This window comes from Rissa tridactyla, chromosome 24 (genome assembly GCF_028500815.1).
Source record: "Rissa tridactyla isolate bRisTri1 chromosome 24, bRisTri1.patW.cur.20221130, whole genome shotgun sequence".
Taxonomy (NCBI): Eukaryota; Metazoa; Chordata; class Aves; order Charadriiformes; family Laridae; genus Rissa; species Rissa tridactyla.
The window spans coordinates 2,199,535-2,213,594 of record NC_071489.1 but is presented as its reverse complement, the minus strand read 5'-3'; the positions used below and the strand labels follow the sequence as shown (position 1 = coordinate 2,213,594).

General features: G+C 56.7%; 1 protein-coding gene and 1 long non-coding RNA gene across 2 annotated transcripts; both read left to right on the top strand.

Annotated features, from left to right (window-relative positions):
• The first annotated feature begins 5,937 nt into the window (after positions 1–5,937).
• On the top strand, positions 5,938–10,256 carry LOC128901354 (uncharacterized). Its single transcript, XR_008463464.1, has 3 exons — positions 5,938–6,027; positions 6,915–7,091; positions 10,118–10,256. It is a non-coding gene; the product is annotated as an uncharacterized LOC128901354 (long non-coding RNA).
• Positions 10,257–11,852: 1,596 nt separating this feature from the next.
• On the top strand, positions 11,853–12,338 carry LOC128901351 (twist-related protein 2-like). The gene has a single exon (XM_054183318.1). The coding sequence runs from the start codon at positions 11,853–11,855 to the stop codon at positions 12,336–12,338; it is 486 nt and encodes a 161-aa protein (XP_054039293.1).
• Positions 12,339–14,060: the final 1,722 nt, after the last annotated feature.

Below are 14,060 nucleotides of genomic sequence, written 5' to 3'. Positions count from 1 at the left end.
AGGGTGGCAGGTTGCTGGTGTGGCTGCCCGTGTCCCCTTCGCCGGCCGGACAATCCGGACGGGCATTTGCAGACGTGGCAGAGGCATGATTGACCCATCCTGGGGACAGGAGGACGCATGGGTTGACCTCTCCAAGTCATCTCAGCTGCAATTTCCTATGACTTGACTTTTTATGCCAGCCAAAACTGCTGAATCTGAACTCACGAGTGGTTTGGGAGTGGATGAAGCGGGATGTGTCAGCGTAGGAACCGCTTGCCGGAGACACGGGGTTGGGGGGACTCAGTGGCCAGCCCTGCTCCGTGCCAGTGCCTTTCCTTGCGTGTCTGCCTGCTGATGCTCGAATCGGCTCCGTAGCACCCCTGATTTTTCCACTGCCTTGGGCTCCTCTGCCCAGGACCGTGCCTCCAGGTCGGTCTGTGTTTCCCCAACGTTACCCAACGCCTTCCCTGCTTTTAGCCCTGCCCTCGGGCGCCCACACAGCTTAACCGGCACCCGCAAACCCGTTTGATATTGACCGTCTCTACATCCCGGGCTCTGCTCGGCTCGGCTTTGATGCCGGGTGACCCCGTTCCATCTCAGGGGTAAGATACAGGCGGACGACGGGAGCAGAGGGGACGGCCCCGGGGTGTTGGGGGTGACGGGCTCTGCCACCCTCCTGCACACGTGGCCCTGGACGAGCAGCTCGAGCCCGTCCTGCTCCATGCCGCGCCATGCATCCCGCCTTTTAATAAGCCCCTTGAAGTCATCTCCAGATTCTGCAGCTCATGCCCTCGTCTTTCCCTCCTTTAAATCTTACTTGGAAGTTTTTAGCTGATACATTAGCCCAATAAAGCCCAACAATTGGAGAGAAACCCAACCCTACCCCCACCCCACCCCCCCTTCTCCATCGAGATCAAACGGGTTTTAATCGGAATAGAATTTCCTTTGACAAAATGAGTAAAATCTGTCGCTCGCATCCGCCCGGCCAGCCGCTCCTCAGCCCTGGGCTGTGTATCTGCGCTTGGCGCAGGAACCGAAATCTCCCCTTTCTGCTCACCCCTGTGCTGCTGCCAGCCCCGCCGGGCAGCCCGTCCTCTCTCCTGGCTTTGTCACCCCCGAGGGACGGTGGTGTCCCGCTGAGCTGGGCTCCGCGGAGACACAGGGGATGCCAGCACCAGCCTCAGCTGCTGGAGCATCCCCTGCTGTTGATCCTGGTGTCCTCCCGTTGGGGACGGGGACGCGCCCCGAAGTGCCGTGGACAACTGGGACATCTGCAGCCCCGTGGCGAGTTAGCAAAGTCCCTCTGCAAATGAAAGCTCCTGCCATGGCGCTCAGGAAATGGGCCTCAAAACCCGACTCCAAAGCACCAGCAACTCGTTCCAGCCGCGGAGGGGAGAGTTTCCTTTCATCTCCAGCCAGGAGTTTAACCGGCCTTTCGTCTCTCCCCAGACAGGGCTTTGAAGGCTTGCAGGGTCCTCCCACATGTGCTGCTGGGGCTGGGAGTGGTGTCAGCTCTGGGACCGGGAGGGAGGAGAGGGTGGAAAGCAGCATGGGGGAGAAGTGTTCTTCCCTTCAGGAGATGCCCAAATGGGGCAACTGGAGGGGCTTCTGCAAACCGTCTTCAGCCCGGATGGTCACGAAGAGCAGGGGGCACCCAGGGGCTGGGGACGTCCGTGGGCTGGAGCACTGTGGGACATGTCCCATGGGTCCCCTGGTGGCTTTAAACTTCTGCAAAGTCTCTTCCCCAGGCAACTTAAAAGGTTTTGGAGCTCTTCAGGATGGAGGCAGAGATGCTGACCCCTGCTTTACCAGGCTTTTGGAGGGTCCTGGGCCTTGGCGGGTCTGCTTTCTGCCCAAGAGTGAGCTGTGGGGAGAGCAAAGGTGGTTTGTGCTGGTTACAGAGATGGAGTTTGGTTCTTACTGTCAGCAAAGTTATCAGTGATGTGGGGAAGGGTCCGAGCTCTCTACCACCCTCTACTCCAGCACTCACTCAATCCCCCTTCTCCAAAGTCCTTCCTCCTCTTTCTGGCCCTCTGGGACCTTGTTGATAAGAGACCAGGGCTCGGGGCGATGGCGATGGAGGGCGACGGTGATGGGTCTAGAGGCTGGGGTTGGGAGAGGGCCCATCGTGTCCTCTCCCAGCCCACCCAAGCCTGTCCCTACGATGTTGCTCATAACCGTGCTGTGCCAAGCGTGGGCCGGCTGGGAGCCATGGGAAGCCACCAGCCTGCGAATGCGAGCCGCTAATTTGCTCCGAGGTGCTGGTGGTTTGCACGAGGGTGGACTCTCACGCAGAGCCGTGCGGGAGGAGCCCCGGCACGTTGGCTCTTCGGAGACCCCCTTTTTCCTCCATCCCTGGGGCTGGCACGGCTCCAGTTTGGCCCAGGGCTCGAAGGGAGGAGATGCAGAAAACTGAGTCAACTTCGAGCGCTTACAAAGTTGCTCACACAAAAATAACCCGGCGTTCTTTGGGATGTGCATCATCGGTATCATCCGTCTGTCTGTCTGCTCTGTGCTTTTGTGGCCTTATCCCACTGGTAGGCTTTGCGGCATTGAGATAACAGCCCGAGGAGAACGGCTATGAAACGCGTGCGCTCGCTGGTGTCTTCCTTTTTTGCTTCTCCGGTTGCCCCCAGGAGAAAAACGCAGGGTTTTTTCCCCCTCCCCCTGTTTTCACTCCTTCTCGGTTCCTGAACCTGAATCTCGGTCTTGCTCCCTTGTGCTCCTGCCCACCGTGAATCGAACAGTTTGGTCGCCGCTTGGGAGTAACACCGAGTGAAACGTCTCCTCCCATCGGGGGAAGAGTCTCTCGGGCAGGGACCCCCTGGGGCAAACCCAACCTCTGCCTTTCTGACACCTCCTTGCACAGATTTTTCCGGGGGCTGCTTTGCTCACAGATTAGACAAAACCTACCGTAAATGTTTGCCTTGTTGCTAACGGCAGTTTTGAACTTCGCTTTCCCACAAATACTTGAGCCGCTGTCGGAGGATCGCGTGGCGCTCCGCGTGGGGGCGGAGGGAGGTCAGGGTGGCTTTGGCTTGCTGGATGCTCTCCAGTTCTGTGCAGAGAGGAGCAACTGCACACAGCAACAAAAAAATACATATTTGCCTCAATCAAATTCCTTTTAAAGCAAGAGACCAGGTTCAGGGCACCAGGGGAGAAAAGGTTCGGCTTTTTGGCTGTGTTGGGATTTCAGGATCATGTGTAGGGGAGAGGGGAGGGACAGCTTGGCAAAGGGCATGGCCATGCTCACGGTAGCTGGAGGGAAAAGGAGCGTGAAGGATGGCTGAGTAGACACCTACGTATGTACGGAAACGGAGTTAGAGCTGCAAGAGGTGCCCAAAAGTTGGATGCTGGAAGATCCGAGCCTGAAACGGAGGGATGGGCCAGGGGGTGACCCGCCGATGAGACATGCTAAGGGTCAGGAAAAGGCAGCAACGGGTTGGTTCGGAGCCCAGGGGTGCAGCTTGCAAACCCACGAACGACTCCATGTCCTCTCGTCAGCTCCCACACCTTGGAAACTCTGCTTTTGTGGGGTTCGTAGCTGCAAGGGGAGGCTTTGCCGCCTTTGCCGGGGGGGGAGCGGGCCTGGAGCAGGGCAGCGTGTACGCACTGGGAGAGGATTAAGCCATGAAACTCCCCAGGAGCAGAAAGAAGACGACCCTTTGGTTTCCCTTCCCACAGTCCGGGCTGGAGGCTGTGGGATCTGGAAGTGACTCAGCACAGGAGCAGCCGAGCTGAGGCACGGCGTGACGGGGAGACGCTTCCTGCAAACCCAGCCGTGGCCACCAGGATCCTTGCCCCATCCGACAGCGAGTCACTGACCCCTCGTCCCGGGGTTACTGGTGCTAGCCCAGGTCCAGCTGGGTACTGGGAAGCACTGGGACGAAATGCAGGGCTCATTCCCTCGCCTGCAGCGCGCCCACGGCACGTCTTGTTTCCATCCCCTCAGATGCACCCGGCAGATCTGTGGCACCGCTGGGCCCCATCCGTCGCCCAAACCAGCTCACGAGGCTCCGATCCCGGTGCCTCCGGCCGGAGGGAGCTGGGAGAAGGTTGTCCTCGGCCAGATGTGGGCAGCGGCGGCGGGGCGAAGCGAAGCGCGCGGTGGGGGCAAGGCAGGGGGCAGAGGGGGGCTTGCTTTGCGCGGGGGGCAGGAGCTGCACATCTGGGGCTGCACATCTGGGGAGCTGCGGCAGGAGGGGCACCTCACAGGGGGCCTCTGCCTGGCATTTAAACCCACGGCAGGGAATCAAAGGCAACGACAGGTTTTTTATTCGCTCCTGAGGTGCAAGACACCGACGGGTGTGAGCACAGCTACTCTTGGTGGTGTAAGTAAAGCGACAACTTCTCAGTGGTGGTGGGTGGTGGCGGAGGTGAGGACCACTTCCAGCCTGAGCAGAGGAGCTGGTCCCAGGAATGTTTGGAGCAGACTCGGGGTTGGGCTGCTCACCCGGCGGGGAGGGGGTCCCTGCTGGCAGGAGCCCCTGGGCTGCGGGGCTTTCGCTCCCCAAGGGTTTCTCCTCCCAAAGGGTTTCTTTGCCTGCAAAGGCTACCTGTGTCCCCTCCATCCCGCCTCCCGGGGGAATGCTGGTTCAGTTATCTATGGCCACGGCACGCGCGTCCCCCACCTGCCCCGTCACCCGGGGCGTCCCCCCAGGGTGGCTTCGTGTCTGCGAGGCTTTGCCATGGGGTTTGCAAAGCAGATGGAGGAGAAAGCTGGAGTAAATAGGAAGAGCAACTGCTTGTGATGATCTTCGATTACTGGCAGGGAAGCAGATCCTAAGGGGGATGAGCCACTTGGGAGCTGCCTGGGACCGATGCAAATTCAAGGGCAGAGCAAGGTCACCATCACAGGCAGCGCTTGGTCTCCTGGTGGCCGGAGAAGGGCTCGGCTCGGCTGGTCCCTGGCATGAGCCCATTGCGCTCGGTGTCCCCCCAAGTCCCGGCTCACGCGACACCGGGGCCGGGCTGGAGGCTGCTTCGGTGGGAATCATTCGGCTGGCGGGGAGAGCGGGGAGGCTGTTGGCAGCGGGAGCCAGAACATGGCGTTTTGCTCCTTTGATGGCCAGATGGAAACAGATGGGGAAGAAGGGGGGGGGGGGGGGGGGAAGAAAAAAAAATACTTTCGCATGTAAAAATTAACTGGAAGGGGATGGTCGTCAGCGCGGGGTGGTGGTTGGCATCCGCGGGCGGCGCATCCCTCCGTCGCTCGGCCCCAGTGCCGCAGCTCATTCTACCCCCCGTCCCGCGGCTCCGCTGCCGGGGAAGGGGCAAAGCGCGGCAGAAAAGCACCGCGACTCATCCCAGTCTCACCAGTAACACCACTGGCCAGACCCCATCCACCCCCCCAGTCCCTTCTGCCCCCCGCCCCAAGTCTGGGTAGGGGTGGAGGAAGGCGGGGTGGGGTGGGGGGGGCACGTTTTGGTGGGGAACATCTTTTAGTTCTTAAAAAGTTCGGCGAGTTCCAGGAACATTATGTCACTTTGACAAGGAAATGAATTGCGAGGCCATCAATCAGAGCTGCAGGCGCGCGGATCAAAGGACCCCGCGGCGCTCGAGTTCCCTTTTACAGCCAGAGCCCTGCACGATCCCCCTCGCCCATATTCCCTGCGGTTGCTGCAGCAACAGCACGCTACGGCGGATGCTTCGCATTTTTATTCGCACCACACATGTTTCCACTCTAACGCTGCAATAACTAGAAAAACCTGCGAAACCAAAGCTGCTTCCCCAGCCTCCAGGGGCAGCGGCTATTCCTGGCTCCCTTTAATGTTCTCAATTTATTAGCGTTATCCTCCTTTTTTTCACGCAGGATAAAATAGAGATTATTTTTGTCCTCTCTAACAAAGGAAAAGAGCTTGAAAAAAAAACCAAAACAACAAAACAAAATCCAAAAAAACCCCTTTCTGCATCGAGGCTCGGCCTCTGATTTTGTGCCCGGAATTATTTGCAGGCGCGATCAGGTCCTCGGCCATCAAAGCGACGCTATCGGCAGCACCGGGCTCACACATGGACCGCGTTATCCCGGCTCTCCGCAGCGGCGGGCAGGTTTGCAGCCCCCCTTTTACCAGTGAGCAAAGGGAGGGTGGAGCTGGGGGGGTGGGGTGGGGTGGTGGCGCTTTCTCAACTTCCCTGGCCCAAATCGGCATTTGCACCCAGAGCGTGACGTGTGTCCTGTCCCAGCCCCACCTGCCCACCCAGGGCAAGTCGTTGCATCTGCGGAGGGTGGTTGTGTTGAACCCAGCTCTCTCCGTCGCTCCTCTTTACACTGTTGGAGCAGATGCAGCCCTGGTTTATGCCACACAACACAAGAAAAATCATGGGTTCAACCCGTTTCCAAGACCCAAGGACGGAGAAACCTCCTGTCCGCCTTCCTCACACCTGTGGTGGTGGGAGCATCAGCTCCATACCGAGCTCTTCTCCAGTGGAAGTTAACTCAAAGACCCCATCTACCTCTTGAGACCTCCTCCCATCACAGCCCCCTGAGACCTCCTTCCACCACAGCCCCCTGAGACCTTCTCCCCTCACAGCCCCCTGAGACCTCCTCCCATCACAGCCCCCTGAGACCTCCTTCCACCACAGCCCCCTGAGACCTCCTCCCATCACAGCCCCCTGAGACCTTCTCCCCTCACAGCCCCCTGAGTCCTCCTCCCCTCACAGCCCCCTGAGACCTTCTCCCATCGCAGCCCCCTGAGACCTTCTCCCATCGCAGCCCCCTGAGACCTTCTCCCATCACAGCCCCCTGAGACCTCCTCCCATCACAGCCAACCCAGCTCAACAACGTCAGAACAGATCTCTGTACTCTAGGTCCAACTGAGAAAAGCCATAAGATGCCATATGTATCACTGGTGAATAAGAAGCAAATTGCTGGAATACATTTGTTTGCTGTTTGTGATGTTAAGTGGTTCCTCTGCTCTCCCATGGGGTCTCCTGAGTGGGACAGAGCTGGACGCGGAGCCATGGCAACGCCACACTGTCCTTCAGACCATGCAGAGAGCAACCACCTCTTGCTCTGGTGGACCATCCCTGAAGACTTATGGCGGAGGGAGACCAGGACGTCCCAGGACAACAGTCTGATGTTTGTGTGAGCTGGCGAGTTGGACCGAAAGGAGGTGAGGAAGATTTTGTGCCAATGCTCAGCTCTCCTGGGACTGAGAGGGAAGCCTGGTGCCCCATGGGGACAGCACGGGGTGGGGCTGGGATCACCAGGGGTTTTGGAGACCTGCTTGTAGGGAAGGGACTAAAAGGGCTTGGCTTGTTTTGCAGCAGGGGTGGGGGGTCAGAGAGACCCAGGCCTGAAGGCTGGTGAAGGTGGCGCGAGGCTGAGACAGAAATAGGCTCAGGCTGACCAAGATGGGCTTTCAGCCCACCAAAGGATGTGGTTTGGAGGGGATGCCTCAGCCCCTTTCTGAAAAAAAAACCTTGGCTCCCGCCTCGGTCACATGGAAGAGCTCCCATTTGAGGTCCCACAGCCTCTCTGAAGTTCCTGGTGCGCCTCAGCCCTGGTTTTCCAGGCGATGGGCTCCCTGTTCCCTTCTTCCCTGCCCTGCTAGTGTCCTTGCTTCCTGTTTTTCACCTTTCCTTTCTTTCCAAAGCGCTAAGTGGCCCCGCAGGAGCCCTTTTAGCATCTTCCAGGCTCAGATCTGCCGAGGACACCCCAGCGCCGGGGACATTTCCTACCTAAACCAAAAAAAAAAAAAAGGCTGCTCAGGAAAGGTGGATGTGAGCGGGGAGATGGTGGAGGAGGACCAGGAGGGGAGAAGGGCAGAGGAGCTGGGACATGGTGGGAATTCAAATCTCCCATCTGGTGGCTTCTCACTGAATCAGAGCTAGGCTTTTTTTTTTTTTTTTTTTTTCTCCCCCTCCGCACATTTAAGGTCTGAAATTTTCACTGATCTGTCAAAACGAGCGTTATAAAACCCCCAGCTAGCTGGAAAAGCAAAGTTATTGAAACCAGTTTGGTGAGTCGTGACCTTTCCGTGAAAAGTTCATATTAATATTCCTCCAAAAAAATACTCACTGAAAGAACAAATTGAAATGTTCAAGGGGAAAAAAAAAACCAACAATACCCTTGCCACAAAGCATCCAAATCTGGGTCAAAAACCCCCTCACGAGGAGTTCGGGGTGCTTAGCTGAGCCTTCCTCCAGATCAAAGCTCATTGTATTTCTCCTTTTTGCTCAAGGATATCAGCCACAATACCAAAACTTCACTTCCTTCGGCCAAAACCGTTCGCCAGCGAAATTAAATTAAGCTCTTCTTTTTTTTTTTTTTTTTTTAAAAAAAAAAAAAGGAAAACAATAATAATAAAAAAAATAATAAAAAAATAAACCCCAGGCACAAGCCCGCGCCTCAGCTGGTCTTCATTGGCAGCTCCCCAGCCCTCGGCAGAGCCGAGCCAGCTCCTCCAAGCGCGGGATCAGAGGATCCTGGATCCTGCCGAAATCCTGCCCTCCCTGGGGTATTTTTTCCTCGCCCTTTGTTTTCTCTCGCTTTCCCAGGCCCCTGTGATCTATTGTCTTTCCGCATTATGAACATCTGATATTAGTCGCTGTCTTGACAACGCTCACGTGTGAGTAATGCGTTGAGCCGGTGCCCCGCCGGCACCGCGGGTTTCCGTGAGGAGGAAGGAGCAAAGTCACCGGCTCCATCCCGGCAGATCCGAGTATCAACCTCTTTCTGAGCATCTTTTACTTCTTAAAGCCATATTGGGTGTTTTTCACCCGCTGGCTCTCCGCTGGCTCCCATCCGTGGCTACCGCCATCCCTGACACGAGCGCAGGGAGGATGGGGCTGAGCCAAAGCCCTCTCAGATCTGACATCAGAGAATCATAAAACCGTTTTGGTTGGAAGAGACCTTTGAGATCATCGAGTCCAACCATCAACCCAACACTGCCCGAACCACCACTGACCCATGTCCCTCAGGGCCACGTCTGCCCGGCTTTCAAACACCTCCAGGGATAGCGACTCCACCACTGCCCTGGGCAGCCTCTTCCAGTGCTTGACAACCCTTTTGGTGAAGAAGTTTTTCCTAATACCCATCCTAAACCTCTCCTGGAGTGACTTCAGGCCATTTCCTTTTCTCCTATCCCTTGTTATTAGAAGAAGAGACCAACCTCCCCCTCGCTACACCCTCCGTCCTCCAGCATCACTCAGGTCTCCGTGGGACAGGGGCCAAGGTGGCTCTTTGAAGTTGCCCTTTCACCTGGGCCCCCACCCAGCATGAAGGAGGTTTGAGAGAAACCCGTGGAAGGATGCGAAAACACGTATTTCCTTAAAATAGAGAAAAGCCCCTGCAGGGCACCTGCACCCCAAGTGAAAAGGCAGCATCCAGGCGGGTGTAACTGGGGAGACAACGGGGTTGGAAAGGGTTTTGCTGTGAGCACTGATGGACACCGGTCCATCACCGGACACACACTGATGGACACCGGGACGCGCGTCTGGTCAGCAAGTCTACAGATGCTTGGCAGGTCTACGGAGCACCTTTTCGAGAAATACCTTGTAGCTGAGCTCGAATTGAGGTTTTTCAACTAGAAATGGGTGTATCTTGCATGAGCAAAGTTGGCCAAGCCGCTTGCGCTTATTCAGCCCCACCTCAAAGAGCGAAGAGGACATCCTCCTCCTCCTCCTCTTCGGGATGTAGGGGACAGGTCAGAGGTCCTTGAACTGAGAGAGGTTCAGGAGAAGATTGGAGCCTAGGTTAGTCAGGATAAAGATAATACTGACAAGATGAGAATATTAATTTGTTATATGCAGCAAGACAAAACAAAAGAAAAAGTCGTTGCCTTCTGAAGGAGTTTCTCCCGCAGCGTCCTGGTCCTGCTCAGCCTGAGTTGTCCCATCCCCGCCGCTGCCGGTCTGGGGGTAGGTGGGGATCCCACTGCAGCACGGTGCAGGCTCGTCGGTGTCAGAGAACTTGGTAGTACATCCTGTATTTTGTTAGTAAAAGGTATTACAACAAGTACAGAAACTTGTTAGGTGTTATAAAAAGGAGCTAATTTAAAAATATCTATAAAGAGATAGGCGTATGTCAGCTCAACAATTTATGTTTTATTGATATGATTTTAATTATTTTGATGAATTACTGACAGTGCTTTAAACTACTTCGTCCCCGTAATACCCCTTTGTGCTCTCATTATAGGACAGAATAACAAAGCAAGATTGTAGGAAGCGCTACGGAGCTCTCTGCCGGGGATGGATCCCAATATCCCCAGGGAGCATCGTGCCAGGACTTCAGTGTCCTTCCAGAGAGACTCCAGGTGAGAGCTCCCGATGACCAAGAGCAGGAAGCAATGCCAGGAGAATGTGATGAGCAGCCTGGGCTAGTGGGAGGTGTCCCTGCCCGTGACAGGGGGTTGGAACTAGATGATCTTTAAGGTCCCTTCCAACCCAAACCATTTTATGGTGCTGTGGTTCCGTGAGCAGAGACAGCTTGGATGAGGTCAAGACACACTGAAGACGACACACCTTGGAGAGGCAGAGGGCACAGACAGCAGATGGGAAGGTTCTGGGGGTTCCCAAAGGTGTAGGAGTTCTTTGGGAACAGGCGGCTGGACGTGGGACGATGGTGGGCCACCAGTGGACTCCAGTTTCATGTGCTGATTCTACTGGTGTGCTAACAGAGGGCTGAAAACTATCCAATATAAGGCAGGACCTGTGCAGAATATTTTATGGCTTGGTAGTGTGGATCTGGACTTCCAACCTTGGATCAAAGAGGGTGCTACTCTCCAGCATTTCTGCAGGAAGGAGAAAGTTGATTTATTTATGGACAAGCTCAGGAGTGGTATAAAGAAGTGATATGGCTTACAGCGCTTGATTTCCTGGGGAAATCAGGGGCTGAACTGGTCTGTGGATCTAGCCAGGAGCAGGGTCTGGACCTGTTACACCCTCCCTGTCTGCAATAGCCGCCATATTTATTTGAGAGGAATATGACAGTGGATGAGCATTGGCTTCCTTCCATCTGTATAATAAGGGCTGCCAGAAATGCAGACAGAGGAAGAGAGATGGATGGATGGATGGATGGATGGATGGATGGATGGATGGATGGATGGATGGGTGGGTGGGTGGATGGGTGGATGGGTGGATGGGTGGATGGATGGATGGATGGGTGGATGGATGGGTGGATGGGTGGATGGATGGATGGATGGGTGGATGGATGGATGCAAACTCAAGTTCATTTTGAATTATGCCATTTCTGAAGAGCAGTATGGACGCCTATCACTGTTGCTTCTTCCTTTGGATTCAGGAAATATCATGTATTGCTCATTGAAACATCCATTGCTCCACATTTCCACTTGAATCTCTCACAGATAAAAGTCTCCTATTCCAAACTGGACAAGTGATAATTTCTGGCTGGCTTTTGTAGGGTCAACCGGGCTTAAAAAGATCTTAAAAAAAGACGAAAAATCAAAAAAGATTGCCCTGAACGCCATGGCCGGTGCTCACATTAGCATAGGCAATGTCCCTTGACATCCGGGCAGCAGGCAGGAGCATCTGTGCCGGAGGGCTTGGGGGTGCCGGTGGAGGAGGGAGGGAGGAAATCTGGAACCCATAAGCTCCACTGATGTTTGCGTTACCTTGCACGGCTGCATTGGTCTGTGCCTGGTCCGCCCACGGTTCTCCTCGCCCTATCAGCAAGAGCCATTCCCCAAAGTTATCCGAACGCCCTCCTCTCCGTAGCCCAAAGGAAAAACCAACCGAGCTCCTTGGAGGGCTCCGCAAGGCTTGGGAGGTTTGGGGAGGCTGAAGGGTGGATGCTCCAGGCTGCACCTCTTGAGCGGGCGCTGGCTCCTCTCCAGGCCGCCTCGCCCATGTGCTGCGGCCGCCCCGTCTCCTGAGACCCCTCCAGAGCCCTTCGCCTGCGAGGTGCCGAGAAGATGAAAGAGGAAAGCATGTGCCCGGACTCCCCTGAAGGCAGCCTGGTCACCAGCGAGGAGGAAGGCGAGCGGCTGCACAAGAAATGCGTCCGCAAGCGCGGCCAGGGGGGCAAAGCGGCGGAGGACTGCGGGGCCCCCTCGCCGCAGGGCAAGCGGAGCAAGCGCAGCCCCGTCCCGCAGTCCTTCGAGGACGTGCACACGCAGCGCGTGATCGCCAACGTGCGGGAGCGCCAGCGCACCCAGTCGCTCAACGACGCCTTCGCGGAGCTGCGGAAGATCATCCCCACGCTGCCCTCCGACAAGCTGAGCAAGATCCAAACCCTCAAGCTGGCCGCCCGCTACATAGACTTCTTGTACCAGGTCCTGCAGAGCGATGAGTTGGACCACAAGATCACCAGCTGCAACTACCTGGCCCACGAGAGGCTCAGCTACGCCTTCTCCGTCTGGAGGATGGAAGGGGCTTGGTCCATGTCCGCGTCCCACTGAGCCGGGGTAGGTATCGCCACCTCCCGCAGCCTCCGCGCATCCCCCCCAGCCCGGTCCTGAGCGGGGGCAACGCGCGGCAGCCGCCCCCTCCTCAGGCTCCACGTGCAGGCGATTTGCTTTAACGAGCCCCAGACGCCACCGAGGCCGGCGGTCGGAGGAGGTGGCGATTCCCAGCCTCGCCGGGGCCGGTCGGACGTTGCAGGGGGCCGACAGGAGCCCTATGGCCACTGATCTCATTTAACGGGGTCTGGTCCGGGGCAGGTTAGTGAAAGGTTTAAAACGAGGGCTTTAAAAACCTGATTTATCCTCCCACGGTAAGGCGGGAGGGTGCATAAATCAGCAGACACCCTCCCGAATGTGCTTGGGTTACCGAGGTGTCAAAACGGCAGGAGCGAGACCAGCGTCAGCCCCGCGGCCATCGGCCGACGGCTGCTGCTGCTGCTGCTGCTCCCACCGGGCCCACCTCGTCCTCGCTGCCCCAGCAAAACCGGACAGCCCTTCCCCAAGCCAAAGCCGTTGGGTGGCCCTGGAGCCGCCAGGCTTTCTCCCATCCCTCTCCTAAAGCCCCGCGGGTAAGACGGGCCCCGTTGTCCCCTCGGATCTGTAGGCATCCGACGCTGCAGGGCATGAAATACTGAGCGAGGGCACCGGGGCAGGGAGGTCTGCCCACTTGCACCCCTTGTTTGATGTACTCAGCACCATCCAGCCCCCACCTGAGCATCCTTTCAACCGCCGGCAAAGCTGATGAGAGGGGAATAATCTGATTTTCGGTGGTTTGGGTCTCGTTGGGCTGGGAGAAAGAGGGAATGAAGGGAGAAGGGTCAGCTACGTGCTAACCTTTCCTGCAGCCCATGAGCGGGAGCAGAAAGCTCCGGAGGACATTCCCAAGCTGTGGACTTTGGGGACACCTCATGGGAGCCCGGCCCTGCTCCCAAGAGTCCCTGTTGTCCCATAAACAGGACCAGGGCTTCTGGCTTTCCCCGGGCACTGGCTCGTAGCCCCTGCCTTGTGTCGGCCTCGGCGCTAGGGTGAGAGACCTCTAGGGAAGCCAACCGCAAGAGGACTCTGGTTTATCTTACACCCACCACTAAGGGCTGCAACATAGGAAACCCTTTTATTCTTATTTCAACCTGGAAAAGCCTTATATTCTTATTTTCTGCCAACAATTGGGGTCAGCCTCGCATACCTTCCTTGCGTGCCATTCCTCCTCCTGGCCGGCCAGTGCCGGGACGCGGGTGCCGGTGCCCAGATGGGGGCTCCCAGAGGCAGAAAAAACATCTTTATACCACCAGCCAGTCCAGAGCCTGTGATGGGAGGTGCTGAGCGGGTGCAAGACCCAAATTAACACCATCCTCACCCAGCTGGAGCAGGGACCTGGCGCGATGCCGCCGCCTGACACGGGAGCACCAGTCCCAAGGGCGATGGGCTGCCGGCACCTTCGCCTTTAGGGTACGTCTGGGGAAAGCCATAGTGCAACAAAATACCAAAAAAAAAATCTCCTCTCCACCCTGGTCTCACATTTTGAAAGGCCAGAGGGAGCGGGAAAGGGAGGAAAGTGGCCTTTCCGAGACAAAAATAAGTCACAGCAAATTCCTGCAAAGTGGCCCAAAGTGGCAGTGGGTGACCCTCTGCTGCGGCCGGTGTCCCCTCCCCGACCCTCCTGCCTTCGGGGTTTGCCACCCACAGCCCTGAATTTCAGGCCAGATCTGCAGGCAGAGGTGC

What these genes read in the sequence shown, in the direction of transcription:
- LOC128901351 (XM_054183318.1), top strand. Translation starts at nt 11,853, where the DNA reads ATGAAAGAGGAAAGCATGTGCCCGGACTCCCCTGAAGGCAGCCTGGTC.